The sequence below is a fragment of the Gasterosteus aculeatus genome, chromosome 6, assembly GCF_964276395.1.
Source record: "Gasterosteus aculeatus chromosome 6, fGasAcu3.hap1.1, whole genome shotgun sequence".
NCBI classification, from domain to species: Eukaryota; Metazoa; Chordata; class Actinopteri; order Perciformes; family Gasterosteidae; genus Gasterosteus; species Gasterosteus aculeatus.
The window spans coordinates 4,343,840-4,362,908 of NC_135693.1; the positions used below are offsets into that span (position 1 = coordinate 4,343,840).

Genomic DNA, 19,069 nt, shown 5'->3' on the forward strand with positions numbered 1-19,069 from the left:
TGATGAGGCACACTTATCATTCCCCAAACGCAAAATCCAGACAACAGATGGATCAAGCGGCAGAGGGAATCTAAGAGGGAGTAAATGTTGGAGGAGAGGAGAAGCGGGGGACATCTTGGACGGGCTTCGGCACCCCCACAGCCCTGTAGAAAGTCGGAGATCCGGCGGTTGTGTAGCACACCCTCTGAAGGAGTCTTCTACTCTGTCCTGCTGTACTCGCCACATAAATGGTGCTCCAACCGCTATCCCCCACCTAGACTAGTTACAGATACTTAAAAAAGAAAGGCTTTTAGGGGACAGTTTGGATGAACTTCTTTGGCCCCTCCTCCTCCCGCAGGTCCAGATGGTGAGCAGCATGCGGATCGGCCGCAACGTGAACTACCGCATCATAGACATTGACTGGTGCACGTCAGACAAGGTGGTGCTGGCCTCTGACGATGGCTGTATCCGAGTGCTGGAGATGGCCATGAAGTCCGCCAGCTACCGCATGGATGAGCAAGACCTGACCGGTGAGCCGAGGAAGAACGAGTGTGACCATTGCACATAGAGGTTTACGGAAGAAACTAAATCCTTTACACAGCCCGGGTATAACCGCATGTTCTTCCTGATCGGTGGGGAACGTGTTTAGATCCAGTGTGGTGCCCTTATCTGCTGGTTCCCCGGGCTGCCCTGACTCTCAAGGCTTTCCTCCTGCTACAACCCTGGGCAGGAAGCTTCACCATGGACATCACTCAAGTGTAAGTCACCGCACACGGGTCTACTCCAAACTCAACCCGCTCTTATGATGTCAGGACTGTTACAAGGTCGGTCTCAAATATCCATAATGTCGTCTGATTGTTGAACCATGCAGCTCAGAAAAATAAATACTAAAGTAAAGCCCATGACTAAAGATGCCCTGGGCCAATCTTCAATGTCGCCGCAAGGCAAAATCTGTTAATAGAGATTAGGTGAAATCTTGATTCCGTCCCCCCAATTTAATACAGTTTCACTTTGGCATCTGAGGCCGAGTTTAGTTCGGATTGAGTTTACCAACTATAATTTGTTGTGAGCAGGAAAAGTGTAAAGTTCTAATGGTAATTTTGTTTAGTAAAACCTGAAACAACAAAAATAAGACTAGCTTCTTTTTATTGCCCTATACTACTATACCTTCGTCCTTTGCCGAGCCTCTGTACATTCTATTTATGAGTTTAATAATGACAAGAAAGCCAATTTGTGGGTGTAAGCAGCTCCTCTCGGTAAACAAGTCAACATGGGATTTAGTTTCATTCAGACGGCTGCATCTGTGTTTCGCCAAAGCCTGATGTAGGATTTGGCGCGATGAGGCTTTCTTCTTTTAAACACACGCAGCTGCCTATCATAAGTCAGCCAGCTATGAGAGCAGAGCTCGCCTCGCAGGACCTGACCTCGGGATGAATGCTGGAATAGAATTATCCGTTATTGCCGCTCACCTCGGATCCGCTCCTTTTAACGAGCGGCTTCTCAGCTTTCCGTTTGATATCCGGTAGACGTGGAAGAGCCGTTTGACTGAGTCTGATCCCTCTGTTTTAGAGACTACAATGAGAAAGGCGAGATAAAAGGGCTGATCCAGGAGCAGCTCAACTCCTTGTCTAAGTGAGTTATTCCACTTTCATTACGCACTGGAACACAATATTTATATGAATGGAGTGATGCAAAAGCCAACACTGCGATGTATGTGCACGTTATGCATGTGAGTCACCCGAGTGTCATTTCTGTTGATGTGGTTTCGGCTCGCCGCCACGCTCCGGTGTGTTTACACGGCGCACCCAGAGAGCAGGTCGTCTGTGGGTTGACAAGACGAGAGGAATGGCCCGCAACTGGCACACGGGGCCTGCTGGGTCGGAGGAGTGTAATTGTCTCTGGCGGTGTTCTGATTCCCTGTCTCTGATTGGCCCCCCAGCGACATGAAGAGTGTGCTCCAGGACCCGGAGCTCAGCCTGCTGCAGCGCTGCCTCCTGGTCTCACGGTGGGTTAACAAGCTGCACGGAGACCCCGCTGGTCTGCACAGGGATTAGTTTGGTGGTTTACTGGTCCCCCAGCAGGATAACTGTATTCTTATTCAGACAGTACACCCCGAGTTCTTCTTCACATGCACTTTATATTGCACTGGAAGTGGCATGATGCAGACATTTTTTTAAACATATTAATAATGTAACACATCCATATGTTTGCATTTTCTACCTCCTCCCACTTGTTACAAAGATTGAATGCCGCACTGTGTTACAAGCTACTGCTGGTTCACACTGAGCAAGAAAAAAGTGCATGGATATGTGAACAAGATGATGAAGTGTGGAAAGATGAATGATTTTGTTTGGCATCTCGCTGAGCAGCAGCATTCATGCTCCACAGCTCTCATGTCCATGTTTTCACACCATTGTTAATGCAGCAGGGTAACCTAGCAACAGCTGTGTGCCCGTGCAGATATGTTAAAATGAAGCGCAGCGAAGTAACCAAGGAAAGGAAAGGCAAGGCAGGGGGACGTGGAGAGGGGGTGGAGGTGAGCTGAGAGAGCCGCTGGAAGAAGCCGCCATGTTGCCAACTTCTCCCGAGAGAGCGCCGTCCAGTCGGGGCTCGGCTGACGCCTTGTTTTTGTTGTGAGTCGCAGGCTGTTCGGGGACGAGTCCGACCTTAACTTCTGGACCGTGGCGTACCACTACCTGCAGTCGTTCGCCCAGGCCCGTCAGCTGAGCGTGTCCGCCGCAGAGGGTCCGGCCCGCAGTGAAGGAGCCCAGCCGTCCCCTCAGGGCCACCTGGACATCTGCCACGACATCCTGTGTGAGAGCTCCTACTTCCAGGTCAGCGGAAACAAAAGAGGACGTTTTGGTGTTCAGTGTGTCCCTGGTGAACTCCGCGAATAGAGACAAATACATGATCCCAGCATTCCACACACCCCGAAGTCCCATAGGAGCCCCGCAGGGACGGTTACTGTCCTCCAGTCAGGACACACACAAACAAGCTGCCACCAGCATGGCTCCACTCACACAGTACATCCCATTATCAGAGACACCGTGTCTCTCCTGCTCTCGCTTTTCAAGGGACCTTCACACCTTTAGGTCTTTTAGGTCAAACCTGCCTTTTTCGTTAACGACAAAAAGTTGATCTCTAGTTTGTGCCTTTGTGTCATTGGTCGGATCAATGCGTCTCGCTGATGACTCAATAGCTTAGCAACAGCTCTAATCTCCCCCCAACTTTAATCATCAACCTAGTTTGTTCTGAAGAACATTTAAGAAGGTTTCTGCAGAAGATGGCCATTAATTGGTTTGGTTCTGTGCTGGTCAACACGGCAGCTACGCATCGCTGATGAAACCACCATTATGCCACCGTAGGGAATCAGGAGGTTTTCTGTTGAAGGCTAGTTTTTTTTGTTGGCTAGTTAACGCGTGCGGTACGAACGCTGCAAGAATACTTCTGTGGGATTCGCTTGAGAGGAATAGTTTGGAAGAAGCAAACTGTAGATAGTGATTAAAAAGTTGGCCCGCTGTGCATGAAGACTGACGTTCTGTGGTACACGGGGGCTTCTTTTTCTTAACCCACAAGGCTGCATCAATATTCCTAAAGCAGAGGAGAGGGTGGACATGTACCTTCTCGAGTGAAAGCAGAGTGACCAGCTAAGAAAAATGTCAAGCAGCTTCACGCAAGCATTGAAGCTTGAATTAGCATAAATCTAAAATCATTTCAGATGCTAATTGTCACGTTGTTTTTTGTTATGGGAGCAGCTTTCCCGTTGTTTTTTAATGGCTTGTTCACAGTTCTGTCATCGTGAAACGTCTTCTCCCTGTTAATGAGGGGCCACGCAGGGATCACAGAGCGTGGACTCATAGAGCCGCCAGACAGATACATTTGGATCCTGTTGTCACAAAACGGCATCAGTTGTAGCAGCCTGACTGCAATTACAAAAATACAAGACTCTGAAGCCGAGCATGCGGCTACGGACTCATTTGGTGCTCGTGCCCACGGCTGGGGCTCCGAAGAATTCATCATAATAAAGTGAAAAAAAGTACTTCTGTGCTGGACACAGAAACAGGAACGCACACACACACAAACACAGTAAGCCGATGTAACTAATTCCCCACTATGCTGCTATCGCTCCCCTGTTTGTACTATTCCTCCCCTCTTGTCCTCCTACGAAAATTAATGCTCAAAAATATCTTCCATGTTTTGTTCTTTGCTCGCTACAATAAAAAAGCTCCCATCAGGGACCATTTAATAAAATGATGAGGAAAAATAACCCATAAGTATGGGAAGCTGTGCTCCCAAATACTGAAGGCTCCTGAATATTTTAGAGCCTTTGATATTACACCCTCCATCTCCGCACTCTGTATTTCTATCATTTCATCACTTTTTCTCATCACTGAATAATGTACAATAATCTTTCCGTCTCCCTTACACACATGTACAATCTCTGACAGTGACTCTGTTACAGCGTTATGTAGATAAAAAGCCCCGAAAAGTAACCCGTGGCTCCACATTTTCTGCCTCCCAGAAGTTCCAGTTGGATCGGGTACACCTGCAGGAGGTGAAGCGCTCCAGTTATGAACACACCAAGAAATGTGCCGACCAGCTCCTCCTGCTGGGTCAGGTGAGTGAATGCACCACACGGTGCTGCTGCGCGCCGATGGGAGTTCCCGCGTTCAGACACACGATACGGTTGGTTGTCACGTGCTTTTGGGATGTCAACAGATACATGTGACATGCATCCTGCCATTTAACAACATTCTTTATATTCTATTATAGAATATTCTCCAGCACTCACACACACTAGCAGCTTCCCGCTCCATAGCTGTGCCTACGTGCACACTGCCATACTGGTAAATAGGACATATCAGTGCCCTGGAGCCTAATGAAGCAAGAAGGACGATAAGTGCCCCTTTCTTTTCAGCCTGTGGGCAGGGGACCACCCCCCCCCCCCCCCCCCCCGATCCCCCTCTCAATGTCAGCACTCTCTCTCTAATCACAGGCTGCAATCAGCCGGCTCTTTGCTGGAGGCGCGGCCCTTCAGTGGGCTGACCGACTCCGGGTGGAGCTCCAGCCTTCATCAGCACCAGATGAAAGGGCGGATAATAATCATGATCCCCCCCCCACCCCCCTTACCGCTGCGTCCTGTAGGGCTCACACAGCGTTCACCTGGCCGAGCCATGTCTTTTGTTGTCCCATCAGACGGACCGGGCGGTGCAGTTGCTGTTGGAGACGAGCGCAGACAACAGCAGCTACTACTGCGATTCACTCAAGGCTTGCCTCGTGACCACCATCACCTCCTCGGGCCCCTCCCAGTCCACCATCAAGCTGGTGGCCACCAACATGATTGCCAACGGCAAACTAGCAGGTAGTGCTCCTCTTTTAATTAGCTGTAGCAATCTGCAGCTTTGAATAATTCATATATTCTGTGTGTTTGTTTATAAATGTTGAAAAGGTTGCAGATATTAATCACTGAAGGGAAAAAACTGTGCAGGCAACGTGTAGATTCAAAATGAATGAGTAAGGTGGTGCAAGGACCTCCTTCCTACGGAGTGATTCACCTTTCGTAGTGCATGGCTGTCGTTTCTCCATCGCACATTCACGGACAAATTCCCCCCGTTTGTCTGTGTGTCAGAGGGAGTGCAGCTGCTGTGTTTGATTGACAAGGCGGCGGATGCTTGCCGCTACTTGCAGACCTACGGGGAGTGGAACCGCGCCGCCTGGCTGGCAAAGGTAACTCGGCGTGACGCCGTCCGTCAGCAGCACACATCAGATACTGTGTCATGTTTGGATAGCGCGTAGCCGTGTGGCCGTTGGGTGTGTACCTGCTGTGTGTGTGTGAACATTGATATTTCAGAATATATTTTATATATATATATTATTATGATTATTGATTGTTTTTTTGTCCTTTTAGTGTTATCTGGGCGAGTTCCCCAACAGCACCATGTGCTTATGTTGCACGTAGTATTTTTCAGTAACAAGGCCACTTTGAAGCAGCTGGAGTCTGACCGCCGTGCACGCTGTGTGTGTCTCCAGGTGCGTCTGAGCCCAGCTGAGAGCTCGGATGTGCTGAAGCGCTGGGCGGAGCACCTGTGCTCCTCGCAGGTCAACCAGAAGTCCAAAGCCATCCTGGTGCTGCTGTCCCTGGGCTGCTTTTACAAAGTGGGAGAGATGCTGTGCAAGTAAGATGGACGAGTTCTCGAGCATGCTGCAAGCAGCATTACAATATATTCATGGCTTTGCTATTGAATTCTAAAATGAGAAACGCAGCCCCGGCAAGACTTCTGACTGCCTTTATTCTCCCTGTGGACTAAAGTCCCATTTTATGGAATGTATTTGGGGGGAAAAAAAGAGGACTCTATTTCCTTCCCTTCATTAAGGATGCTAGTGTACACTGTGTACACTAGCATTCGTTTCTCAATTAACAGTTGATCTACTTGTCCTCCTCCTTGACCGCTTGTGTCTTCAAAGCCTCGGGCTGTAACAGCTCACTGAATTAGAATGGCAGCAGGACAACAGTGTTGATGCGTCTGCATCTCCCTCCTCTTCCTCCTTCTATCTGCAGCATGAGGCACTTTGATCGCGCCGCCCTCTTCATCGAAGCCTGTCTGCAGCACGGGGTGATGGAGGCCAACGACTCGTCCAATATCCTTTTTAGAAATCCCATTAGTGCTCTCTAAGGAGCCATTTACAGCCGGAGTTGGCTCCCCTGGTGCACCCTCCGTCTCCAACACAGACGTGCCCTCGAAAAGCAGAGAGCTTGAAGTAGCTCGTCCTGTCCCACCTTGATCACAGAGCTCAGCTGGCCCGCACTCATGAGACCACTTTTAGAACCGAGACGATTTCCATTCTCCATGTCTACGTGTCATTGCAATGGCAATGCTGACAGAGTGGACAGGTTTTTACTCAACCATGTGGTAAAATAGATCTAAAAGGAAAATATGTTCTTAACGAGGTCTTTCTAAAGTAAATCAGGAAACATTTATTGCCATAATATGTCAGACATGCAATGAATTTGACTTGGCGTTTGGTGCATAACTGCAGACTGGACGACAAGAAAACAGTGCAATTTAATGAGCAGCATTCAAATGTCAGTGTCAGAGATATATAGATATAAGACCAACATAAACTAGGTCCAAACACAAACTTTGTCCACCTCTCAGTTTTTGTGACATCAGTAGTAGCCCAACAGAGGTGGATCAGCATGTAATGTGTATGATAAGAGGCTCAATACATTCAGCTATAATGATCATTGCTGCAGTGAATCCTCCCTTCGTGGAGGTGGTAGAGACCTTGTAGATTATCATTCATGCCTTTAAAGCGATTAAATTGCACCTGTTCTTCTTGAGAATAATCGAGTGGCAGCTTCGAGTCCAACTGCTAGACTTAAAAGTTGAAATGCGTGACATTAATCGAAGAATGTTTTTGAGTGGCATCATTCATCGGCCCCCATTGTTTCATTTGATGTCCTATGGCCACGACGTGTTACCCGTTGTCCTTGACCTGCGCGTGCTGCACATAAACTCATCAAGTCGGCGTTCCTGGAGTACGCCCGCATGCTGCGCTCGCTGGGCCTGCGCGAGGGCGCCGCTCTGTGGGCGTCACGGGCCGGCAGCGCCGGGGAGCAGCTGATGGAGGAGCTGTTCCAGGGGGAGGGGGGCGTGCCAGAGGCCGCCCAAGGCGAGGAGGAGGCCGAGCAGGGCCCGCACGGCGCCGAGTGACCCCGGAGGGAACGCGCTCTTCGGTTAAGAGTCAGCGGCCGGCCATTCGTTCGTTCTAACTTCAATAGCGTGACCTTCGTGAGTTCACTCTGTGTCGCCACAATGAGGAGGTCCCTCCGTGGGAAGCTGTCAGTCCGTAACTGAGTCCGCCTGTGACTTTAACGACATCTTTTTAATGTTTGGTGTTTTTGTGTTCATGTGTATGCATGTAACAGCCCCAAAGGAAACACACTTCTGTCCTGATTCCTCACATCAAGTGTAGTAATGCACATCAAGTCATTGTTCTTGTTGTCTAATGACGCTTTATATTGGATGGTCAAGCTTTTTTTTGTGTGCCTGTATTGAATATCTTTGGTATAATTAATTCACCCCAAAAATAAGCATTCTTTTTAATTTTGAAAAGGCATTGCCCCCCCCCCCCCCCATGAGCGAATTCCAAAATGAGTCTTTAGCACCGTTGATTTAACCAAAACACCCCATTAGTTGAATGAAGACTTTGATTCCTTGTTTTAGGCAAACGCATAACAGGGGCTGTTATGTTTGCAGCAGGTGGTTCTGGGTAATTTCCTGGCAGTGAAGTCGGTTAGCCGTACCACGCTGCGCTTATTAGTAGATCCACTCCCCGAACAGACCGCCTCCACCTGTGCTACCATCGTGTGTGTGTGTGTGTGTGTGTGTGTAGTTCACATGAGTTAAATAAATGCCAGTTCATCTATTCCATTATTCCAAATGGAATGTTTAATCTCTTACTTTTATGGGATGTTTTCCTTTGCGAGGTCTTTTGATGTTTCTGTAACGAGCTCCGTCTCTGGCAGGTATATTACACAAGACGAGCCGTCAGAATGTGTTGTAACTCGTTTTACATCATGTACACACATACATCCCCCTGAGGCTCATCGCGATCACAAAGCTACACAAAGCAAATCGCACCCACTTTGCCGCTCAGTTCAGACTTGCTGCCACATCTCCTCTTTTCACGGTAAAAATCTACTGATCATCCGTAGGACAATGCCAGGACGTGATTGTGCCTTCCACTGTCTTGTAACGTGTTTAGAGACGATAGCCCCCTCCGCTGGAACTCTCTTGTTCTCGACCCCAGGCGCCATCGCTACGGCAACCCTGGGCTATTTAAGGGGACACCTTGTTGTTGCTGTAGATCCGTTTCACATCCACTAGCCAGCATGCAGGATCACACCCCCCCCCCCTTGTAGATGATCATCTGTGGGCCACCTGATGCTGTGTATCGTCCTGCAAGCTCCACGCGCGACGTTAGAGTGTGGTTCACACCCGCTGCTTCACTTTCTACTGTAGTGTGTGTGTTCATTGTCTGTACAGTGATACCAGTGCTTTAAACTATAAATATTCCAAACTGAAGAAAAAAAAAAGATATATGTATATATGGATGGCAATAAAATCAATATTATGGACTTTAATATGCATTCTCAGCGTGCTGTTTCCTGTGTGCGGATGTTGACACAGGGGGGCGCTCTCCCCCCCGCTGAGACAAGCCGGCCGTGGCTGGAACACGTGGAACGGCCTCCTGGAGAACAAGAGCCGTTAAAAGCAAGTGCTCCTTGCAACGCCCCCCTTTATTTTAAAGCCACGTAGATTGGATTTGAACGTCCCTTCATTCATCAAGTTGTCTTCAGGGCGAATTATTTCCTGCATGAGTCGCTTCCACCATTAATTACTTCTGCTGTGCTCACAAAGCGGGCCAGCAGCTGGCTTCAGCTCGCTGCCCAGGGTTCGCCTCTATACACGGCTTTGGATTCATTCATTGGGGGGTATTCTGCTGCAGAGCACAGGGAGAATAAAGGCAGTCTGAAACAGAAGGCCACACGAATTACTTGGCGGTGTTCTTTTTAATGAATGACTGCCTGAGAGCCGTTGCAGCCAGGTCATCAGTATCCCTCACCGGGATTTCTATTCTGTCCCACTGCTAATACTTAGGATACCCCCCCCACCCCCCGAATGTTTCTCATAACCGCTCCCATCCTCCCTTTCTCCAGCTATGTCGACTTCACCATTCTGTTCACCATGCCAGCTCATCTGATTCCTTTGATGCCTTGTTTCCATCTGCTGGTTGGCTTTAACCCCCCCCCAGTCCTGTACTAAAGACTCAATGTGTCCAAACCACAAGGTTAAGTGTGTTACATCCGGGCCTGTGAGGTGCATTTGTGTTCATTTAACAGATGGAAATCACTGGCCTCCACCTGTCTTCGCGCTCCACGCGGCCAGAAGTTCAACAGGCTGCTCCAAAATCAATCGTACACGGCCGCCTCGCCGCCACGCATCCTCAATCATCTGTTTCAAGCAACCAAGCAGGCCAGCCGGTGCCGAGCCGCACACTGCACAGTGCATGTGGGGAAGGCAGCAGGTCAGCCAGTTCCCACCAGTGCGTCCTTGGCGGGCGCTGAGGGCCGGGCAGGTCCACGCCTGCTTCACGCCATTTTTTGAGATTTCCACTGAGTTCGTTCCTCTGTAATTATGTTCCGTTGTTTTCTCGGCACATCTCTGAGCATTCATTAGGCACCGCAGGTAGTGGAAGAGGATCGTTTTGTGTCCTTTTAACCTGCATTGGTTGCGTTACATTTCCGTGCTCTCCTGTTTTCACTTCACTTCTCTTCTTTCACTTCTCACCTCGTCTATCTGAAATCAACAGCTCCCGCCTCCCAGTCTGCCCCGCGGGGGAACCGGTAAAACACGTGTTGAAATCTGTAAATCTCACACTATGCCTCTCACCCCCACATCACCTCACCTCGCCCGCATCTAGGGGGGGTCGCCTGGAGTGGAAGGAACCCACAGGCCTGATCTCGGCTGATATCCACATCCACGCACTCCTCTGATTGGATAGAAATGACTCCCCCCGCCCTCCCTTCAGCCTCTGCTATTGGTTTGCTTATGTCTGCAGCCTGGGGTTGGCCGGGCCATTCTGCCGGGGGGCCCCCAGTTGGGGGCTCCAGGTGATGTTTATGTTGAAGATATTCAGGCCCCCAGCTTTATCTGATCCCATTTAGATGAATGTCAGTGTTCTGCAGACCGTGGCTGAACTCGCCACAACACCACACTGCTCCTATTCAAGACCGGCGGGTTGGAGGAGCGAGTTGGGTGCAGCATTTGGGGAGGGCGGGGGGGGGCAGCAGCTATGGAACATTACCACACGGTGACAAACTGTTATCGAGCTCTGGTAACGAGGATAATCTTTTAAAGAGCTACTGCTATCTCTCAGAAGCAGCTCTCGCTGTGGCTTTTGGGCGCGTGCATGCCGTGGCCTGTGTGTTATTTACAGAAGCATAAGGGAATCAATGGGTGCATTGTGTCACGAGCGGGGGGCTGCCTGAGTCTGAAGCCCCGGCTCAGGATTTCACTTGACTGTACTCTACTAACTCTCAAACAAAAATCTGGGTATTTATACAGGATATTAATGCCTCGGCTAAAAGGAATTCCCAGCTTTTATGTCAACAGCCTTTAAAGACACAACGGAGAGATGTCTTCCCCAAGTGACATTGTCAACCCCCCTCCCCCTCCTCCGTCCAGGCTAATTGCCACTGTCCTCTGGGAGATTAGAGCAGGTCGGGGTGATTGTGAAGGAAACGAGACCTTTGGGAGCCAGTGGAGGATGTAAAGGATCCCGGCGCTCCAGCTGACCCATTTCCTGTATTGTTGCTTGTGTCGACGTGCATCGTTACCTGAAGCCTGGGACGCGCCTGCGTAGCCCGGGAACACGCGCTCGGTCGTAGACACACACGCGGTGCCCCGGCCTCTTTCCTGTGAGCGCTGAGAGACCGGCCTGCTGGGTCTTGGGTCTCTTGCCTCTTGCAGAGATGCATGTTTTTGTTTCCATTCGAGCGGAGAACTTGCGTTTCCTCTCCGGGTAGTCGGACCGGACACGCTCGGGGTGTGGAGGACGGGAGGCTGAGGCTGTTTCTGCTGCGGCCCGTACAGGCCTTCGCTCCCGGGGGGTAAGCGCGTGCTCTGCTGCATGAGAGACCAGCAGGTCCAGGATCAGTCTGTCCGATAGTGGCTTTCAAAAGGAAAACCTCTCTGTTAGGTCCAACAAGGCAGTTTGCCCCAGACAGCGGGTTGTTTACAGCTGCTTTTATTGAAACACCGTGGATGAAAGTGTCTCAAGTCAGCCAAGTTTTTAAAAAGTCTAAAAAAGAAAACAATAATTTTTATCAAGTTAAACATTTTCAATCCTATGTTTCACCGTTTCAGTTTAAAGTTGGCCAGTCCAGTATCAATACTAAGACAGAGCAATTTACTGCACTATTTATTTTATTGGTTTATTTGATACGGAACAGTGCACAATAATAAAAAAGATTTCTGTAAATGAGCCAGTTAGCTAAAAGGCAGATGTTGTAAAATAAACCTAAAAACAGGAGATACAATTAAATCTATAAAATATTGACGCTTTACAATGCAAAAGTCGACACACACAAAGCAAATCGAATGAGGGATTGTTGTTAAGAACAACAAGAAGTGACGTATACGCTAGGAGACGCAATCTTCGACAGACACACAAGTCACCACATCCAGAAGTAGAGCGGTCCAACACAGACAGAAGTAGAGCGGTCCAACACAGACAGAAGTAGAGCGGTCCAACACAGACAGAAGTGCAGTTCCATTCCAGAGCTGATGGGTACTAACTAAGCGTCTCTTTAAATGAGCTGTTTGCCTTTTCAGGTGCAGGTTTTTGACCTACAGCTCAACTGTGAGTCCAGCAGGGGGCGCCACAGGGCTGGAGAACAGCTGTGTGTGAGTCTGTAGGCATCTTCCACCAACTTCTAATCTACAGTTTGGGGGCTTTAGATCTCCTGCATCAAGTTTCCAGATGTACTGTTGTATATTCAAATAACTTGGTCAGTACATGCAGCTGATTCAAATGATGTACTACTTCATAATCCCATTCAAACTTGTTATCTACTCTGCATTTTAAACGGCATGTTATGGCAAAGAAAAACTGCATTTTTCTGTGTGTGTGTGTGTGTGTGAGAGAGACCCTGCGGCAGGTCCATTTCATAACAGCTCACTGTTTGTGCGTGGCGGCGCCATGTTCCCTCTATCACCGAGAGGATCTGACACCAGCGCTGCTGCCTGTGCCCTAATCTGTTGAATCAGTGTGCAGCAGCCGTCCCTCGTAGCGCGGGGGGGAAACCGTCCTCTCAGACACACCAAGATAAATCACGGTGGATACGTGGAGGCCACTCTGAGTGATATTTGAAGCAACGCGGCTGGGAGAAGTGCTGGCACACTGGGAGTGCATTACCTCAGACCAGACAGGAGTGTCACAGACAGGGAGAAGAAAGAGGGCTTCAAGTGATGAGGAGACCGAGTGGGGAGGGAAGCAGGATGACAGGAGAAGTGGACGGGCGGAGGAGGGAGGTGCCGGCCCGCTGACAGTGTTTTCTTGGAGTTATGTAGATGTAATCCCTTCTGATGGGCAGGTTGAGCTGCCTGCTGAACGCTGAGGCACCGGCGAGGCTGTGAGCCTGCGCGCACACACACACACACACACACACACTATGTGCTTGGTCAGCTCTGTGCACGTGTGTCCGTTGAGCCCCTTGTTGCTCACTGGCGAGGCTCGCCAAAGAGAGGAACAAAGGGGAGATTTTCCTTTTTCTTTAAGCGGCGATGGGGCCGGCCTGCAGAGGGAAGAGAGATGGATCTTCTCCAAATGCCACCGCGGGCGCTCTAACGCTCTCGCTTTGTTCCCCCCCCCGTAATTCTATTATGGAAATGGGGGATGCGTCCCCGCTTTCTTGCCTTCTCTTTGCTCCATCCTGGTTCCGAGTCTCCCGTCCCACACACGCTCACCAGAGAGTTTCTAGCACAAGAACACAGCGGTCAAATGGCCCCCTGGAGGCCTCCTACTGTGGCGTAGAAAGCGTTTTCCCTCTCCGTCACAGATATTTATCTGTGTCCCGAGTAGTTTTTAATTCATGTTGGCAGCATTTTGAGATTCTGTTCTTCACATTTATCAATCGGTCATTGTTTGCAAACCCGCAGCAGATTGAAATCATCCACGAGCCTCCGTTGCTATTGGGTTTGCCAGAGGGAGCGATGGGGTGGGGTGTTGTCTGGGCGGACCCTTAGGCCACGCAATGACTTGGTAAATATCCAGTAATGTTCACTTCGCTGGGACTGGCTTCGCTCTCCTTTGGGCAACACTTCACCCAGCGGCCCCCGGAGAGCCGCTAATCCCTCCACCCTGGGAACGACTCCAACTTACAGTCCCTTAAAATGTCTCGGTTTGTGCATTATTAGATGCTATGAATTACACATGGGGACGTACGGTTGGGGAAACATGGCAACTGGCAAACATGGCAGTGATAAATCTGAAATAATGAAACAAGGCTCTAAGTGGAACCAGGAGGGCCTCGCTGACCCAAATTCGGGGAAACTCGATAGGCCCGCAGAGCTGCTGGAGGCAGGACTGCTAGTAAAGCCCCTCTAGACCTGCTGGTACCTCACCTCTGTACTCATTGGAACCCTGGGAGAACGGAGGAGGGTCACGTTCCTGGCCTTCACAGCGACACCGGCAAAGATGGAATGGCTTGTGTCACATAAAGAGTTACTTTATTCTATAACACTCAAAGAGTCGGACGCAAGTCACAGATGTTTAGCTTTGATCAAAGACTTATTGATCCAGAAGGGACGAACCGAGGACTCCACCAAGACAAGTATCTTCATGCTCATTCCCCTGTCTGTTGGATAATACACTGGCAGACCAGATCGATGTGCACGGACGGCCGCCCGGCTGTAAGTCCCTGCGCGCGTGCCACGGCTTTGCGTGTATACTGAGCCTAGCGCGTACGAGGGGGCCTGTGCACATGAGCCATGGAGCCCTGCCACCCAAGCGGAGGCCAGGCTGCTTTTTCATTTTCGATTCCCAGCCGATAATGTAACATGTTTGGGTTGGTTGGTCAGTGTGTGTGTGAGGAGCGGAGCGAGGGCATCTGTGTGTGTGTGTGTGTGTGTGTGTGTGTGTCGGAGAGGGGAGGAAAGAAAGTATAATCCAGGGCAGATAGTGAACAGTTCTGTCACAGAAAGGTTATGCTAATAAAGTAGTTTAACGGAGGAGAGGAAAAGAATGCATCTCGCCTTTTCGCCCCCTACGCCGTGGATTGTCATCGAGGGTGAATTAGTTTCATGCCGAGGCGAATGGAAACCAATAAAGCTCCATCCACTAGTCAGGCCATTACAAACAAACCTCCCACCCCCACGACCTCCGCCTGCCAGTGGAAATTGCATTGGCCACGGTTTAGGAGACGCATGCGTCTCAAGTTTCAACTCCTTTGAAATTTTCATCGTCAATAAATTGCTAGATCAAGCAGATTACTTAAGTGTATTTTGGCTTCTTTTCACAGCTGGGTGACCTCCGTGTGTGTGTGTGTGTGTATATTTATCTCTGAGTTAATGTATACATCTGTGTGTGTGAGAGACGGCACTATTGCTTTGGCCTGACTCCTATGCCTTGAGCAATGTGAACAAAAAAATGTAATTAGACCAAAATTGGAAACACTGTTGTTGTTCTGTCTGATATAAATGCCATCATTTGAAACAAAGAAGGGATTTACATCTGTGAGCATGCTAACATTGCATAACTAGCTATTCATATTCTTTTCATGCTCTGCGCGATAAAAGTATTTTGTCTGGAAACTCTATAATCCCACAATATATCACAGCGAGTCTGAGAAATGTTAACTCTCATTGGATGGATGTGCTTGGAAGATGTTCAAACTGTTCAAGTCAGCTATTGAACATGCAGAACACATAACTTTTAAAGGGCCTGTCCATCACTCCTGACCAGCAGCTCCACTTTCTTCAGCCTCTCTCCTTTCCCAGGCTTCCATTGGAGGAGGGGAAATAAAAGGGAGGGTCCTGGGTTGATAACCCCTCTCCATCTCCCCGATGCGTGGAACACAGCAGTACAGATAGAGCCGTGGTCAGCCCCAGTTGGAGGCGCGGGGGAAGTGAGGGCAGCACTAGGGACGCCTGTGGGGATTGATAAAGAGAGTGAATGATGGCGGTCAAGCTGAGAGTTATCTATCTGTTCATATGTTCGACGGACCCTTTCTGTCTCAGCTGTGGCGCCGACTTGTTATCAGGCCCACAGAGGCCAATAGGTTTGTGCACTTTTGGTTGTTATCACGAATGTGCATTACTACATACCTGCTGTATGACTCTGCTGATAAGACCGGGGTTACATGCTGACGTATTTTTAATGTGTGGACCATCTCTCCGCTCCGCAGGCACCGGGATGGATGCCTGGCTTATAGATGCACACATGCAGCCACTCCTGCAGCCTTGAGGTGGGAGTGCTAACAGGGACAGGGCAGATTCTGGCTGAGCTGCACAAATAAACAGTCCGGTCCCTATTTGTGGGGAGAAGCGCCACACGGTGAGCTTTAATGGAACAGAGGCAATCGCATGATAGATAACACATTTCACAGTGAGGAAGGAGGGAATACCATAATGTGAAGCAGCCATGAGAGAAGGCAGGATGTGCAGCTGCACTGACCACACACACACACACACACACAGCCTTTACAGCTCTAATGCCGCCGCAGCAGGGACGATAACTGGGAAGTGCCTCATGCAACCTTTCCTCCCCTCCCCGGCGTGTTGAAGCACGGCCTGCCCTACAGCGACAGCGCTACCTGATGATTAATTTGAATGTACTTCTTGTAGCTACTTGCTCAAAGCCATAGTAACACAGAATATCTATAAAATATTTATAGAAGCAACCCAATGGTTAGATAAAAGTAGCTCATTGTTGGAGCTTCTCTCAGCACTGTGCGTGCTGGGACAGGTAAGCAGAGCCGTCATGGGGTTTGCTTTGGAGATTGAGGAAAGGCTCCTGTTGACATGGGCTGCTGGGATTCCCCACTTTGCTTCACGGTGCCAATAAAATAATCTATTGTAGGTAGCTTTCTGGTTTGCTTCAAGAAAATAAAATTACCCTGAGTAGATATAAAAATAGTTTTGTTTACATTTTTGGGGATTTGCTTAATTTTTTTATTGCAGAGAAAAAGGATTCAGTTTACATTGTGCTCAAATTAACCAGAGAGCTACAGTGAATTGTTCCAGGTTTTAAATAAATCATCTCCCATTTTGGAAACCAGCTCTCAGAAAGGCATTTTTTTTATTGTTCCTGTGTATTTTTTGACAAACAAAGGGTTTAAAATATTATTAGGATCTCTACTCCATACAGCTGGTTGGGCTTGTTTGCAGATTTAGCACGCGCATGTAGCACGCGCATGTAGCACGCGCATGTAGCACGCGCATGTAGCACGCGCATGTAGCACGCGCATGTAGCACGCGCATGTAGCACGCAGACTCTTGGGCCTTGGACCAAGCGCTTTCTCAAGTCGAACCATCTTTTTTCCACTTTTTCAATACGCGTGTGTCTCGTTGCAAACAAACGGCCCATTAATCAAAGCTAGCATATACGTATAAGTTGTGACGGGCGAAGTGCAATGAACTTGTTGGCAGAGGTGTCTGAGAGCCAGATAGGGCAAAGATAGGAAAGGAAACTGGACAGACACGTCAGTCCCAACCAACTTAATAAAGGCATTCCTGCTTGTGCTGCTGGTTAATGCTTAGCGCCACTCCAAATCACCACCCTGCCCAGGCAGCGCTGACACACAGAGATTGATGCATTCTTACACCCATACGCCCCCACCAACCACCTCTTGACATGTTTTGTTAGAGGTAAACTAGTGAGCATGTGTGTTTTTGAAACCCACACCAGTGAGAAAAGACTGAACGATGTGTTCCAAGGACTGTCTAAATATTTAATATTCCAAAGCCAGGCCACACCAAAAGCAGGGCGAACGATCACAAAACATGCAAAGTTTAAATAAAGAAGAAACGCATACATTCATTTTATTACGGCCATGATCTGTTATCACCCAGTGATATCAGTCCGCATGTGTCAGTCGTCTGCTTCAAAGACGTGGCAGCACAGTCAGCCACTTGGAGAACAAAAGAGTCTTTTGGGGGTTTATTATTTGATTTTGAAGCCTGTGCCGTGAATATTTCTCACTGGGTTGAAACTCTGCGGTTCTTTCTGGATCCTTCTTGCCTTCTGCTCTCTTCTCCTGTTTGCTTTCTCCTGGCTCGCTTCAGTTCCTCACCCCGTGGGTCGGTGGCGCTCTGACATGGAACACACACACACACACTCACACACACACACCGTCGCTCTTTCTTAACCCCACACTTGATTCTTAATAGTGAGTTTCTAATCATGAACCCAAACAGGATCACACGATCTTCTCTCAAAACCTCTGCTCACCAGCTTGTAAAATAAAAAGTTGGAGATCTCAACTGTCACTGTTTTGGGTCGGTTGTGTTACAGTAGATGTACATTTTAAAACTGTCCACTGCCACCGGGATGTAAATGTTGTCTGTGAGTCGGGGGTTAGCACATGCTTCTAATTAGGCGGCCTCTGGCTTTGCTAGACGACTGTACACCCCCCTCTCTCCCCCCCATACACGCTCTTTCCTCGGTTCTTCCCTCCCCTTTCTGTAGCACAGTGGTGGAGAGGAAACGGCTCGCTGGCTCCACGCAGTGGATGAATAGCTGCTCCTTTATGTGTTTGCTGGAATGTGACTAAAGCATGTTTTCAGGACTCGATGTTTAGGCACTTTTGACTAACGTTAATTATTTCTGTTTCATGCTTCTGTGTACTTCCGCTGCAGTTCAGAAGAAATGTTGTGTTTTACTCTGCATCATTTATTTGACATTTGATACAGATTCCGAGGTAGTTGTTAAACCGGTGGTTCCAGGACCTTTTTGGCTTGTAACCCTTCACAGAAGAAGCGGGGCCCAGTTGGGGCTCTTTGACACATTTCAGATGTCAGTTGTAAGTAGTTTCACCAGAGAGGGGTCCCTCCACACTTGCCAGATGTTTGCTGTTAAAGAACGGTTTTAGGCTCAAAAGGTCAAACACTCCAATAAGCAGAAATGATAGAATATTCGTAAAAAACAATTCACATTTTAATTTTTTCACTTAATGAAAATGACTGGCGAATCATCACACTTTAATTTAACAAGTGCGTAAAACATGTAAATAATGTTCTGGTATTTCAGTGAAGGGATTTATATTAATCCTCAATATCCTGTTAACTTGCTCTAGACCCCCCTCCCCCCCGGATGAATTCCACTTTCTTCTGCCGCTGCGTCTCTCAGGTGGGATAAAGTGACAGTTGGAGTGACAGGCTCATTAGGGCTTCATTACATGGCTGCATGGACAGGAGGAGGTGAGAGGCCCATTAGATGAGCCATAAAGCAGGACAGGCTGGCTGGACGACCGCGTCCACGTTCGCTCGTGGCCCCTGGGAGGAGGGTGGAGAGGGATGGGGGG

At 48.9% G+C, this 19,069-nt stretch overlaps 1 protein-coding gene across 1 annotated transcript in view; it reads left to right on the forward strand.

Annotated features, from left to right (window-relative positions):
- Positions 1 to 9,127, forward strand: part of wdr11 (WD repeat domain 11) — a 35,625-nt gene extending 26,498 nt beyond the window's left edge. The window contains exons 19-29 of the mRNA XM_040178763.2: positions 338 to 509; positions 629 to 737; positions 1,549 to 1,611; positions 1,919 to 1,984; positions 2,624 to 2,813; positions 4,502 to 4,597; positions 5,176 to 5,341; positions 5,609 to 5,706; positions 6,010 to 6,155; positions 6,539 to 6,618; positions 7,492 to 9,127. Coding sequence (XP_040034697.1) covers positions 338 to 509; positions 629 to 737; positions 1,549 to 1,611; positions 1,919 to 1,984; positions 2,624 to 2,813; positions 4,502 to 4,597; positions 5,176 to 5,341; positions 5,609 to 5,706; positions 6,010 to 6,155; positions 6,539 to 6,618; positions 7,492 to 7,694 — 1,389 coding nt within the window. The 3' untranslated portion in view covers positions 7,695 to 9,127. The remainder of the gene's footprint in view (positions 1 to 337; positions 510 to 628; positions 738 to 1,548; positions 1,612 to 1,918; positions 1,985 to 2,623; positions 2,814 to 4,501; positions 4,598 to 5,175; positions 5,342 to 5,608; positions 5,707 to 6,009; positions 6,156 to 6,538; positions 6,619 to 7,491) is intronic.
- Positions 9,128 to 19,069: the final 9,942 nt, after the last annotated feature.